The following is a 13862-nucleotide window of genomic DNA, read 5'->3' as shown; positions in this document are numbered from 1 at the left end:
GCCACATGATCTCTCTCTCTCTGAACCATCTCTGGCTCTCAGCCTCTCTCTCTCTCTCGCTGTCTCTCTCTAAACCATCTCAGGCCGTAGTTCTTCCCAAATCCCCGATTATTCAAATTGAAAACCTAAAACCCAGTTCATTTCATCCCAAATTTAATGGCATCAACACAAACTTCTTCCCAAAGTTCAAGTTCTAAATCTGATTCCGATTCCATTCATTTCAATTCAAGGACCCAATATGAGGAAGACGAAGAGGATGAAGAAGATGAAGTCATCATGAACCCACTGAAAAGCCCACCACATTTGACACTCTTGGCGCCGTTGCGAGCTGCTGATGATGATGAATGTTTGGCTTGCTTTCTCTTTGAGACTCGACCCTTCTGAGAGTGCAATCGCCGAAACCAGTTGAAAGTCGCCGGAGAAGCTCCGGCTGCCACAGCCGACAGATCTGCTCGAACGAAGAAGCTGAAGCAGTGGCTTGGCTTTGGGATTGCTGTCGTCTTCAACCTCACCCACTAAGGTTTCGGACCGAAAAGCCTGAAAACCCGACACTAAACATAACGGGTCGGGCTCCTATCGGTTTTCACATCTTAAATAGACCGAACCGGCCTGAACCGATTACTTCGGGCTCGGTCTCGGTTCTGGAAAAATCCGGGCCCGGCCCGAGCCCAGGCCTAACACAAAGTGTGCGTGTGTGTATATATAGATATACTTAGAAACTCGTGTCCAATACCCATAATGAATGGTAAACAAGCTTAATTGGAATCAAACATATACTAGAATCACAATCTGGTGCATTAATCTTTTAATAAACAATTCCGAAGCACATTGCAACCCACCAATACCAACTGGGTTAACAAAGGAGCTGCGCAGGCATTCTCCGTGGATATTGAATAGAGCAGACTCAAACAAATTTCCGAGTTCACCAACTCCATGACCCGAGCTCAATCAGGTATGAAGTGTCGTTCCAAGACATCAGTGAAGAACCCAGAAGCACCTGAATTGCCGCCGTGCACGGTAAACTCGACGACGGCCGAGAACACCCAAAATATCAATTCATTAAAACTCAACCCATTTCAAAAAATGAGTATACCAGCATGCAGCTCTCGAAGAGGGGTTCGAGTTTCATACCTCATGCATCACCAATGGTGACCGGAGTCGCCGGAAAACGTGCTGGAAGCACGGAATCTTTCCGGCTTCGATTCTCTTTCCTCGATCAGAGAATCAACCTTATATATTTGAAATCGACCGCCCAGATTTGACGGGGATTAGAATAAACGGCTCAGATCGCATTGAAAATTTTCTTTTCCATTATTAGTCTCGAAACTTCGGAAAATAATAGTAATTAGCTTGGGTGTCCGAAAAATTCTCCAAAAATTTTCACAAACTCATCACGTCACGTACTTTATTAACCCTTAAATTAAAGAGTTCACTTCCTTGAAAATTCAAAAAAAAATTCAAGTGTCCTTAGTATTTATCGAGATTACAAATCAAATCTCAAACTATTCCACTTTAGCTCCTTAAATAGTTTCGGGGCTTACAAAAGTTTCATAGAATAGGTATCTTTGGAGATTATTGGGATGTTCAAAAGTGAATCAAGTACAAGACTACAAGTTAATCTTGTCAAAATTGCAAGTTGGTGCTTGCTTTGCTTGAGTGCTTCCTTGCACATTGATATTGTACAAACTCTATCTTTCATAGACTATTGGTCCCAACCCTATCTTGCTTCATTTTGAAGAGTTGGTGAAAGTAATAACTGTTGTGGCAAGGTATAAGAACTAGGGCTGTCATTTAGTATAGTGATTACCAAATCGATTGAATACCAACTGATGTTTTAGGCTTGGTGTCAAAATTTATACACAAAGTCAACAAATTCATATAAATTGTCATCAGTATAGGTAGGTAAAGTTGATAATTTAAAATAGCACCCTAAGCCAAAACCTTAATACTAACTTTAATTTTTTGGGGGCTATATTTATGCAACAAGCCTAAAAGTAATAACTTTAAAACCTAGTTGATTAATTTGTTGTTTATAATTGATAACTACTGTCATTTGTTTAGAATCTAGTGTGCTAGAACTAAACATATTCTAGTTAGGCAAACCTAGATAACTTAAAAATCATTAATGATGTGGAAAATTTATACCTAAAGTCAATAAAATTCATAAAAATTATTTATATAGATTTAATTTTGAGTTAAATTCACCATTAGGTATTCGGCAAAACTGGTTATTGGGTGGCTGCTAGAGAAAAATAAAGAATTGAAGGGCAGGGTGTATCGAGTAGTGTGGTAGGAATGAGCAGTGGGTTATCAAGAGGGTGGAAACTTCTGTGGGGATTGAAGCTTCCCAACAAAATCAAGTGTTCTTATGGCGGGCATGTAACGGTTTTCTTCCATATGCAAATGCGCTGTGTAAACCCAAAAAGTTGCTTAATTCAAATAGTGTGGGTTGTGGATATGGTGAGGAATCTGTAGTGCATGCTCTTTGGGAGTGCTTGGTGGCAAGAAAAACTTGGAAGCATACTTTCTTGGTTGATGTTAATCACTGTTATAAGGAGACAGATTTTATGAGCTTATTCTTGCGTGTATTTGCTATGGCAAGGGACTTGGAGCTAGAATAGTTCCGTGTCATCACTTGGAACCTGTGGCATGAAAGAAATAATAGGAACCATACAAGGAAACCAGTGGGTTTTTGGAGAGATTTTAATTGGAAAAGCAAGTGCATGCATGGTGGACTGCATATGCAAATGCAAGCATACTGGAAGATGGGAGGTTGGAAGTGACTCAAAATGAGAGGGAGGTTGCTACCAGGTCACGCCAACTGCATTGGAGTACGGAAGCATAGGTTTTGTCAAATTGAATTGGTGTGATTAATTCAAAATCTAGTAGGTTTGAAACGAGAGCAGTCTGTAGAGATCACTATAGGTTTTGTAACGTTTGTTTGAGTGTGCTTTCTACGCTATACTTATGCAACAAGCCTAAAAGTAATAACTTAAAAAAACCTAATTGATTAAGTTGTTGTTAATAATTGATAACAACTGTCATTAGAGTGACATGGCATGACTTCCCAATATAATACTGACATGTGTCCAATCTTAATAAAATTTAAACTCTCAAGAAGAATAACACTGTTAAATTTTTTTTGTTTAATCTTTAATGTTTCAAGAATCTCAATTGAATCCCAGATTTTTTTTTCCTTTTTGCGTTCTCTCTCTTGTCTTCGTACACAAACTAAACTTTGTGAATGATTATCATTATTCCTCAAAGCTTGGATCGTTTTTGCAATGGATCTTGTGCCCATACTATTATTTATTAGTTGATTCAATTTCTCATATTAATCATGAAAATAAGTTTCATTTTATTTATGATTTTTTACCAAAATTCCATCATTTTCATGGATATAATTGTAGAATAATGGAGGAGATGGAGAAGTAGAAGGAGAGGAGAAAAGGATATGAAAAAAGTAGAAAGTTTAAGAAGTGATCCTAAACCAAGGCGAATATGCAGGTCTGTTGGGGATTATGCTACTGCAAGGAAGATGAAAATGAGTTGGGTGAGTATGATTGTTTTGGTTGATGGTTCTCGTGCTTAGAATATATATTTTCATATTCATGGATCAATATCTCCAAGATCTATACCATTTTAAGCATTGAAACATCAATTCCAACTTTGGTTGCAAGAAATTTACAGAACTGAAAAAATATGATTGTTTTATTTTTGTCTGGTCTAGTATAAGGAATGAAGAACATGATTTTTTATATTTTCTTTTTTCCTCTTTTTGCTTGGTTTGGGTAGGATAAGAACGGAAGATTTTTTTTTATCTTTCATAATAACAAGTTGGTATAAAAATACAAATTTACCCTTCTAAATACGGTCACATGCACGATAGATGATTTTCTTTAACGGACCGTTGACGAAATATGGATTCAGGTATAACTTAAACAAAAATAAATAAATAAACCAAAACCTTTAGCCCACCCCATCCTTACATATGTCAGTGAGAATCAAACCCATGATCTTTAAAATGTTGGAATTATAACTTACCAACATTTTACCAACCGGTATGACTTTGATTATTTCTTGAACTTAGGTATCAAACTATTCTGGACAAAAGTGTTTAGGCACTGATGATGAATTTAACTCTTTGATTTTTTAGGCTGTGGCTTAATAAATTATGGTGGCTTTTTGGCGGCTTTATAACGAAAGTCAAGTGGATTCAAGCATACAAATTTTGACTAGAGGATAATGAATGTATATATTGTTGCCTAATCTTTAAATAGTTTTAATAATGTAATAACTCATACCAAGAAGATTAAGATCCTTATATAAATAGTGCCTAAGAATCAAAAGCAACAAAAATACCCAGAGGCTAAGTAGAACAATAGAGAAACATGGAAATCCAGAGAATTAGCTCAAAGGACTATGTATCTGCTTGGAATTTGGGTGGTCTAGTTGTCACTCAAATGGCTTTAAAAGCTGCAATCGAGCTCAATGTCTTCAATATCATTGCTAATTCAGGACCCGGAGCTCATCTCACATCGAAAGAAATTGTATCTCAAATCTCAAATACAAATCCTAATGCAGCAGCTGCAAATTTGAAGCGAATACTAAGAGTTCTTAGTGTTCATTCTCTGCTATCTGTATCTCAAAGGTCAAGCTCAAGTGGTGATAAGACAATGCTAGAAGAGGCCTATGGTCTAACAAAGGAGACTCTTTGCCTAGTTCCAAATGAAGATGGAGTTTCCTTAGCTCCATATATTATGTTAGCTTCAGATTTGGACGTCGTTAAGTGCTACTCCATGCTCAAAGACACAGTGCTTGAGCCTGGGAGCTTACTTTTCAAGAAGGCTCATGGTATGTCCGCATTTGAGCACATGTTCGACAAACCTGACTTGACAAATTTGTTTAATGAGGCTATAGGCCAAAGTACCATCATCAATTTTGAAGATGTGTTAAAGGTGTACAAAGGTTTTGAAGAGGTAAAAGAGTTGATGGATGTTGGAGGAGGCAATGGAACTACAATTGCCAAAGTAGTAGCTAGCTATCCACACATTCATGGGATTAACTTTGATTTGCCTAATGTTATCGCTCAAGCAACTGCTAAATACCAAGCAGGTCAGTATATAATAATTTCTACAACATCATGCATGTACAATTTTTCTTTCATTTGACACATGTCATTTAATAAGTACTATTGTAGCTTCTAGTTATGCTCACATTCATTATAGTTTGATAAATTTAATCAATACATTACAAGTTCGATTTTTACCAAGGAATCTCTTAATTAGTAAAACTAAAGTAATATTCTGTAAAGTTTATCCTACAATTTCGCTAGGTAAACTATCTTTTTGGGTACCGCTTGCATCTCACCTTACAGCTGATGTAGCATAAAGTCCGACCTATCAAATAACTTCATTAAATGATATGGTCATGCCACAACAGCTGTCACATAAGGTGGGATGCAGATTGTATCAATAGCTTCATACCGTAGTTTAAATTAAAGGAGGAGAATGTGAAAGTTTCTGTCTCCCTCACTTCCTCAATTTTCTGTTTTTTAATGTTATTATGTGTGTTTTTTATTTTATCATGATAACCCTCACTCACTTCCTCAATTTTCTATTTTTTAACGTTATTATGTGTGTTTTTTTATTTTATCATGATAACCCTTTTAGAGTATATGGGATAATTTTCCCTCCAATTAATAAATGGTTTTTTGATTTTAAAAAAATGATAATCCTTTTAGATAATTTCATTATGAGATTTTATTTTTATTCTAAAGGGCATTTATTTGAGTGGATTGTATTCAATACAGAGAATGGATTGTGGACTTCAAATGAATTAACTAAAAATTTGGTGAACCTTTTGACACCAAACTTTGACTTCCCTTTATAATAGTAGAGATTTAGGCATATAATAATAAGAAGCAAAAGTATATATTTAAAAGTTGTTACAATGCTAGTAATAAATTAGTCATAAGCAAAAGCTAACTAATTTATGATTAGAATAATTTTTTATTTTTTCAGAATGTAGGCCTAAAATTGAACGACTCATATTATTAAAAATTGATTGTATCATAGGCCTCACATATAATCTAATGATCTATTAAGATAAGCGAAAGATGACAATTTTCTAAACATACATAAGGTAGTAATTTAGAGACTGTACCTTTATAATGGTCGAACAATTTGAATGAAGTAGAAAAATTAGTGTATGTTTATTAAAAAAAAAGTAGTGTATGTAGACGTGCATCAACTTTAAAAGTAGTTTCCATGTTGTTTAACCGACATGAAAACTTTATCAAATGCAGGTGTGAAATATGTTGGTGGAGATATGTTTAAGTTGATACCAAATGCACAGTCCATTATGTTGAAGGTTGATTTGCTTTTTCTTCTTCTTCTTTTTTTTTCCTCTCTTTTTAACCTCCTTTTATGTTAATTATATATATTCCATCATACTAATGAAAATAAGGAATGTTTATCTGCACTTCCATATAGCTTTATGCAATGATAAAGGAATGCAAATCACATGAGCACATTGTAATTTGCTCTCGATCTAGATAATTGTGGGAAGCTCAATTAGAAAGTATCATGAGAATACCATATATGCTTCAAGTTTAAAACCTAGCACTTAAACTTAACATGCAACAGTTACAATTATTGTATGTATAATACATTTTCACATGTATGCAGTGGGTGCTTCATAATTGGGACGATGATCTGTGCAAGAAAATATTAGAACGTTGTTGGGAGGCATTACCTGAAATCGGGAAGGTGATAGTTGTGGAATTTGCATTACCCGAAATACTGGAGAATACCACAGATTTAAAGAAAATTGTGGCATTAGACATCATGATGATGAGTATCTTTAGTAGTAGGCAACGAAAAATTAATGAGTTTGACGGCCTATCGAAAGCTGCAGGCTTTGTTGAAACAAAGATTTTTCCGATTTCACATGGGTGTTATGTTATGGAGTTTCACAAAGTTAAAAAAAATAGATAGATGATATATATGATCATCTAAGAGACATATCTTTCTTCTTTTAGGTATATGAATAAATTCATAAGTCTCTCATATGCTTCGTACATGAGAGTAATTATGCAACTTATTTTTAGCAAACCATAAAACTAGTTTTACCGCTTTTATTAGTGGGATGTACAACCCAGGGTGTATCTGAGAACCCGATTTCATCATTTTTAGGCACTTCAGAAGCTCGGAGTACATAGTGAGATATAACACAAAGTGCTAATTATTATATATTTGTTGTAAAATTTTAAATAAACTTTATAAGTGCACAAACCAGTTGTAGTATAGCTTATGCAAATACGAGGTAGTTCCAACTGGAGATTGATAACCAATTTCTAATCCTAACTAATTGACCGAATCACACTAATAATTAACAAAGAAAAACAAGAAAATATTTTTGTGATTTTGTAAACAATCAAAAAGAGATAAAAGAAGTTACTTAAGGAAAATCAAGAATATTATGCATGGCAAATAAAACGATATAGTAAAGAGTTTTAAAACAATGATGGACAAACACTAGGGCTTCCAACTTCTTCGTCACAATCATATTCGAGTTTCTAGTATGCCAATTTCTAATTATTAAACCGGCCGGTGTTGAATATTCCATCATATAAGTCTCATGGTAGAGTACTTATATGCATAAGTTCTCCAAAGTATGAATACTACCTTATGGCAGAGTATAGTACTCAAATTATTCTCAGGAATATGCATCTACCTCAAAAATAGATGAAGTTCAATGAGAACAAAAAAATTGACACAAACCAAATAATACATGGCATCTATTTTACCAATTTGTGATTTTTAATCACTGGAAGCTTTCAAGATTTAGCATGGGCATCTACCTACTCTTGCATAAAACATTCCCCTGCTGACATAAAACAATGGCAGTTCCTCTTCTGACTCTCTGCGTACAATGGCGCAACTGACGGTCGATGATGAAACGGCCAAGTATATGTATAACACTTCTCCTTGTACAGTTATGGAGGGGAGTGAGATGGTCGCTAAGTACTCTTTGAGGTTCTGTAATGCCACCTCACAAGCAGGCGTCCAATCAACTGCCTTGATGAATGGTAAGCAATTGTCTATGAGTTTGGAAATGAAGCGGTAGAGTGCCGTCAGCTTACTTTGTAGGCTTTGGACATCGACTTTTTTGATGGGAGATTGTATGTTCATAATTGCCCACACCTTATCAAGGTTAGCCTTAATGCCGCTCTTGCTAACAATGTACCCTAGAAATTTACTGGCTGTTACTCCATAGAAATATTTCTCTAGGTTGAGACACATGCCATATGCCAATAGACTGGCAAATATGATGCGGAGGTTGGCCACGTGTCCGCCAGCCTTTATGCTTTTGACGAGGATGTCGTCAACATATACCTAAATAGTTTTGCCCAGATGCTCTGCAAACATTGCATTCATCAATTGCTGTCATGTAGTTCCTGAGTTTTTGAGGCCAAAAAGCATAACATTATAGCAGTATAGGCCTTTGTCAGTGGTAAAGGTTGTACACTCTTGGTCCCCAGGGTGCATCTTGATTTGGTTGTAGCCAGAATAAGCATCCATCAAGTTGAACAACTCGTGTCCTGCCGTGGCGTCTATTAGTTGGTTGATGCATGGTAGCGAGAAACCGTCCTTGGGGCATGCCTTGTTAAGATTCTTGAAATCTACACACATCCGCCACTTTTCATTGGGTTTGACTACCATCACCACGTTGGAGATCCATTGTGGGTAGTTGACTTGTAGCTTTGTTACCTCATCCCTAATGACTTGATACTTTTCCTCGTCAAAAGCCTGCCGTTTTGGCTTGACGGGGTAGAAAGATGGCTTGATAATGAGTTTGTGCGTTATGATGTCGGGAGAGATTCCAGGCATGTCGGCATATAACCAGGCAAAGATTGCCATGTTTTCCCTTAGAAATTGGGTGAGTTTCGTCGCTATCTCAGGGGAGAGTTGGGCATCAATGCGCACTGTCCGCTCTGGGTGCTCATCGGAGATGCTGATGACATGGAGTGATGTTTCCGGATTGACGGGCTCCTTCTTGACGTATTTCTTTTCACCATCCCTGGGGTCATCAAGTTTATCCGTTAGCTCTGGAACGCTGCCCACTGTTAAGATCTCATGGTGACTTCTTGATCTTACCACTGTGGTTGAGTAACATTCCCTTGCAATTTGTTGACTTCCCTTGACACAGCCAGTGCTGCTAGGAGTGGGTAACTTCATTAACAACATGTGCCTGGTGATGATGCACTTGAGTTTGTTGAGGACAGGGTGGTCGATGATGGTGTTGTAGGAGTTAAAACAATCCACCACAATGAACTCAGTATGAACCTCCGTTGTGCATGGGCTGGTTCCATTTGATTAAACTCATGTAGTCAGATCCCAAGGGTTGAGTTACGTCATCGGAGAAACTGAGCAGAGGCTCGTGATCTTACAGGAGATTCCTGTTGCATTCAAGCTGTTTGTAGCAGCCATTAAAGATGACATTAACGGCAGATCTGCTATCCACCAGCACACGACCTACTGACCACTTGTCGAGGATTGCGTTAATAAAAAATGGGTCATCGTGGGGAAAGTAGATGCCTTGTTCCTCCTCCTCACAAAAGGTGATTGGCTCCCAGACAGTTTTGGTCATTTTGGCGGAGCGGTCATAGCGGATGTTAAAGACTTCTTTTGGGTGGTTGGCGCGCTCATAGTACTTTCTTGCCCTATGTGACATATTACTGATGGGGGCACCACCATCGATTGTGTTGATATGATGCATGGACTTGATGTTGGCGACCACCGGCGCTGGTTGACGGACCATGCATTGTTCTAACTTTCCGTCACGGTAGAGTGACTCAATAGCGATTTTTAGGGCATTGCAGTTGTTTGTGTTGTGGCTGCTATCTTTCTGGTACTTGTACCACTTGTCAGTATTCCTTGGCTTGCCCAACCTGGGAGGTACTTTCTCGGAGGTGGTGAAGGAATCTGATCCTTGCATTGATCATAGATTTCCTCGTAAGGGGTTGCCAGGACAGTGAACACCTCGTATCATGGCGGGTTTGCTACTGGCTTACCATTTCAGTTATCACATTGGTCATTGTGGAAAGAGCAGTTGCCACTGTTGTTATGGTACTGCTGGTCTTTCTTACGCTTATCTTGACATCTGCCTTGTTGCCACTCTCTTTTCTTGTCATTTGACTGTGTGGTGTTGGAGGGAGGGTTGATAGTGGTGACTTGTTGGGATGATAAAGGTTGAGTACTCTTGGCCGGGGTTTGTGATGCCTCTAGTGGCATCATAAGTGCTGTATTCTGCCTGGGCACGGAGAACTGCTTCTCCCATGACATGATCATAAGTTGCACTTGGGCAGTTGTAGTTCAGGTGGTACAAGAAGTGTCCTTTGATGAGTCCTTGCTTAAAGGCGGCTAGTATCATCATCATGTCAAAATATCGACATCTTGATGTAGATGTCCGCCACCTCATGACAAACGCCTATAGAGACTCATCAGTGCCCTGCTTGACGTTGAATAAGTGGCTAGAGTTGTGATGTCCCTCCGTCAGGAGAATTTTTTTTGTTGAAATAAATTGAGATAAATTTCTGGTAAGCTAGAGACTAACTATTTTTTTTTTTATACAAGAGAGATTACCTATTGCATTGCTGTAGTTGGAAAAAAAAAAACTATGGGCATATTACACTAGAAGACTCAGCATCAATTCCTCAATGTGAGAGTTTCGGTAAATCATATGGTCACTAAAGTTAATACAACAACACCCAAAGAATGTTTTAATTGATTTTCACTTGTTGGGTTGAACATACTCAAATGCCAATAGGGAATTGCTTGTCATTGAAGACTTGACCAAGACAATACTCAGATGCCAATTGTTGAGATTTGTGAACTATTGATGATGAAATTGGAGCGAAGCAAAACAATACATCACAAGAGTTCTTGAGGAATTTTTCAGCAGTTTTCACTTGCCCTTGTTTGTCCATATCATTTGGATAGTTAGTACATTTTTGAAACTAGATTTATAGGAAGGCTCGATCCCATGCATACTATAGATTTATAGCTAGAATTTCATTATGCTTGTTTTTTTGGATTGGGAGGTTTTGGTTTTTGATCCCCCTCCTTTGTATTCTTTTTTCCTTAATCTCATGGAGTGATGGAGAGGATTCCTCCTCTTCTATCTCTCTCTTTACCTAAAAAAAAAAACGGCTCGATCCCATGCATACTAAATTAATTGAGAATCATTTCATGATATCAAATTGCGGTAGACCTGGAAATGCAAAAAAGAAACTGTAGATGTTTCTTAATTCCAACTATGTTTCCTTATTGTTAATATAAATATCTTTTTTGGTAATTTAACTTACACATAAAATCTGATGTTGGGTGTATAAAAAAAGGATGTGTATTTAGTATTTAGAGATGTGTGAATAAAATTTCTCTACGTACTAATTAGTTGTAGTTTTTACTTTGCTTATTTGCTAGTTCTAGCTTATAGGCTCGTTTTTTTTTTTTTTTAATAAAGGGCTGGTGCGGCTACCCTCAAGCCTTAATTAATGAAACTGTCGCATACAAGGGGGGACATTGAGCCTAAATTCCTGATTACAATAAGCATCTAGAGTATTTTCCCAGAAATCTCTACAGGAGACTTGTATTCTAACAAGCACCAACTAGCAAAGAGTGCACAATTAGCTACTCCATTTGCTTTAACATAGCAGTGACATAGCGGAAAGATAACTCGATATGTAACCCGATTACAATATAGCATAATTACCAGCTTTAGCACAGCTTTCCTCCTATGTTGCCGCCGAAAAGGAAATCCGACGACACTTAGTCTCATCCTGCCACTAGGCGGCAGCGCCCATTTGACGAAGCAAATAACTCGCCGCCAACCTAGAGCAAACAAGGCACGTAGAGTGCATACACAGGCACATAGCCCGACTAGTCCTACACAATAAATGTAGGGTTTTATTGCTTGCATAAAGAGCAACCAACCTAGACAACTTAAAGAAATAATAGTTGTAAAAAATAAAACAGCTTGGGCCGGACCCAAATAGTGGACCCAAACCCAAGCATAATCCCCAGAGACAAGGGTACCACAGCCGCAGTTTAAGGCCCAGCCCAATTCTGTTCGGGCACAAGCATTGGGCCGCCACCACCAGAATCGGGTCGCCACCGTCTGAGACAGATCGCGCCCTCCTGCATCGGACCACCCTCCCTTGCGTCCAACCACCACCTGCAACAACCTTCTACCAGCCTCGGCGTAACCACCGAATCGGATCGAAACCTGCAACAGCTCGCCGCCGGCCACCGCTTCTCCAGCCCAGTTGTCCCAAAACGCTGATCGACCAGCCACCCTGCCCCGATCGGATCTGGAAATACTCCCATCCCCGAAACAAAGCGGAGCAACTTGCATCCACCATCCTCGTGCAACCAGCCTGCAGAGCACCACCTCGAATCTGATCTCCACAACCCAACCGGCCCGCCCCATCGTCCTGCCAGACCTGAGCATCACCCCCCTGCCACCGGATACTAGTACCCTCGATCTGGAGCAAGAACACCCCGATAAAGGGACCTTTGATTGCTTAGAAACAGATCCCGTCTGACGACAACGCCCATAGACGCGCCGTCGGACGGATGTAGGCAACCCTATTCGAGAACCCTAGTTTCGCCTAAGAGAGAATCTATCATTTTCTTCTCTTTAGAGCTCTTAGGCTCGCTTTTTAAAGTGGGCACTGATTGTATAATGAATGGTCTATACCTATGTACCATCGTGGTACTCCCACAACCTCTTGTCTGTCTTGTGATTGGCTAATGGCAGCGGAGGGGCATGTAATGGTCATTCTGGCTTGAGTAATGACAATTATTGATAGATTGCTTCAAAAAAAAAAATTTGAAAAATAAATAGATGAACGCAAAGTTTACAACAGTTTATAAAATTGAGTAAAAAACTAGTATTGTTCATTCTAATTTAGAGTCTAAACAAAAACTTGTTGTAAAATTAGTAATACCGAAAACTGAAATCCCTAATTTGGTAAAAGTTATTGAATATTTAAAATTTTAATTGGTAATTAGTAGCTTAATTTTGAAATTGAAAGCTTTGATTTTAAAGTTAGTAATGTCTATAACCGATTCAAACTGATCAAGTGACATCCTATGTCTGTTGTTGCCTCTTCAGTCTTCACCACTACCATCACCTTCATCAAAACCACCAACACCGTGAACCACAAGAACATCATCACTAAAACCACCCCCATCAATAACACCACAACCACCGCAACATAGCCTTACACAAGCTGAAATCTTTCACTAAAATCATAAACCTACATCTCCCAAATATCCTATGCTTTTAACATGTGGCCTCCCTTTATTGGCTGTCCATACCAATCCAATGATAGGACGGTCAAACCTAATATTTTCTCTTCAAAAGGACTTAATCCACGGATTGTTTAAATTCTATATGGACTCTGATTGATTCTAATGGATTGATTTACTAGTATTTGTTTAGATTTTACAAGTTCTTATGATGTTTTTGGTAGGTTATTTTTTTTCTTCTTCTTTAAAAGCAATGGATGTATGGATCCAACTATAATGCTAGATCAGTGACAAAAAAGTGTGTGTGTGTGTGTCTATATATATATATATATGGCAATCTACCATTCTTTATGTTGTGTATAATGATATATGAATAATAAGAGAAAACTAATCAACCAAAATGTTACACAAAAAATAAAGTAGTAAACTAATGACATAATTTATTTCATATCTAATTTACAAAAGAAACATGTGTGTATGTAACGGCCTATTCTGGTTTTAGATGAATATATGTATATATATCAGCACCCGGCTTCGGGTTTG

The 13862-nt window shown here is 38.0% G+C and overlaps 1 protein-coding gene across 1 annotated transcript; it reads left to right on the top strand.

Annotated features, from left to right (window-relative positions):
- Positions 1 to 4368: 4368 nt before the first annotated feature.
- Positions 4369 to 7100, top strand: LOC133733254 ((S)-scoulerine 9-O-methyltransferase-like). Its single transcript, XM_062160901.1, has 3 exons — positions 4369 to 5115; positions 6308 to 6372; positions 6690 to 7100. The coding sequence occupies exons 1-3, from the start codon at positions 4392 to 4394 to the stop codon at positions 6996 to 6998; spliced, it is 1098 nt and encodes a 365-aa protein (XP_062016885.1). The 5' UTR covers positions 4369 to 4391; the 3' UTR covers positions 6999 to 7100.
- The last annotated feature ends 6762 nt before the right edge of the window (positions 7101 to 13862 follow it).

Source organism: Rosa rugosa, chromosome 2 (assembly GCF_958449725.1).
Source record: "Rosa rugosa chromosome 2, drRosRugo1.1, whole genome shotgun sequence".
Lineage (NCBI taxonomy): Eukaryota > Viridiplantae > Streptophyta > Magnoliopsida > Rosales > Rosaceae > Rosa > Rosa rugosa.
Note: the sequence above shows the minus strand (reverse complement) of the source record. Positions and strands in the feature narration are given on the sequence as shown.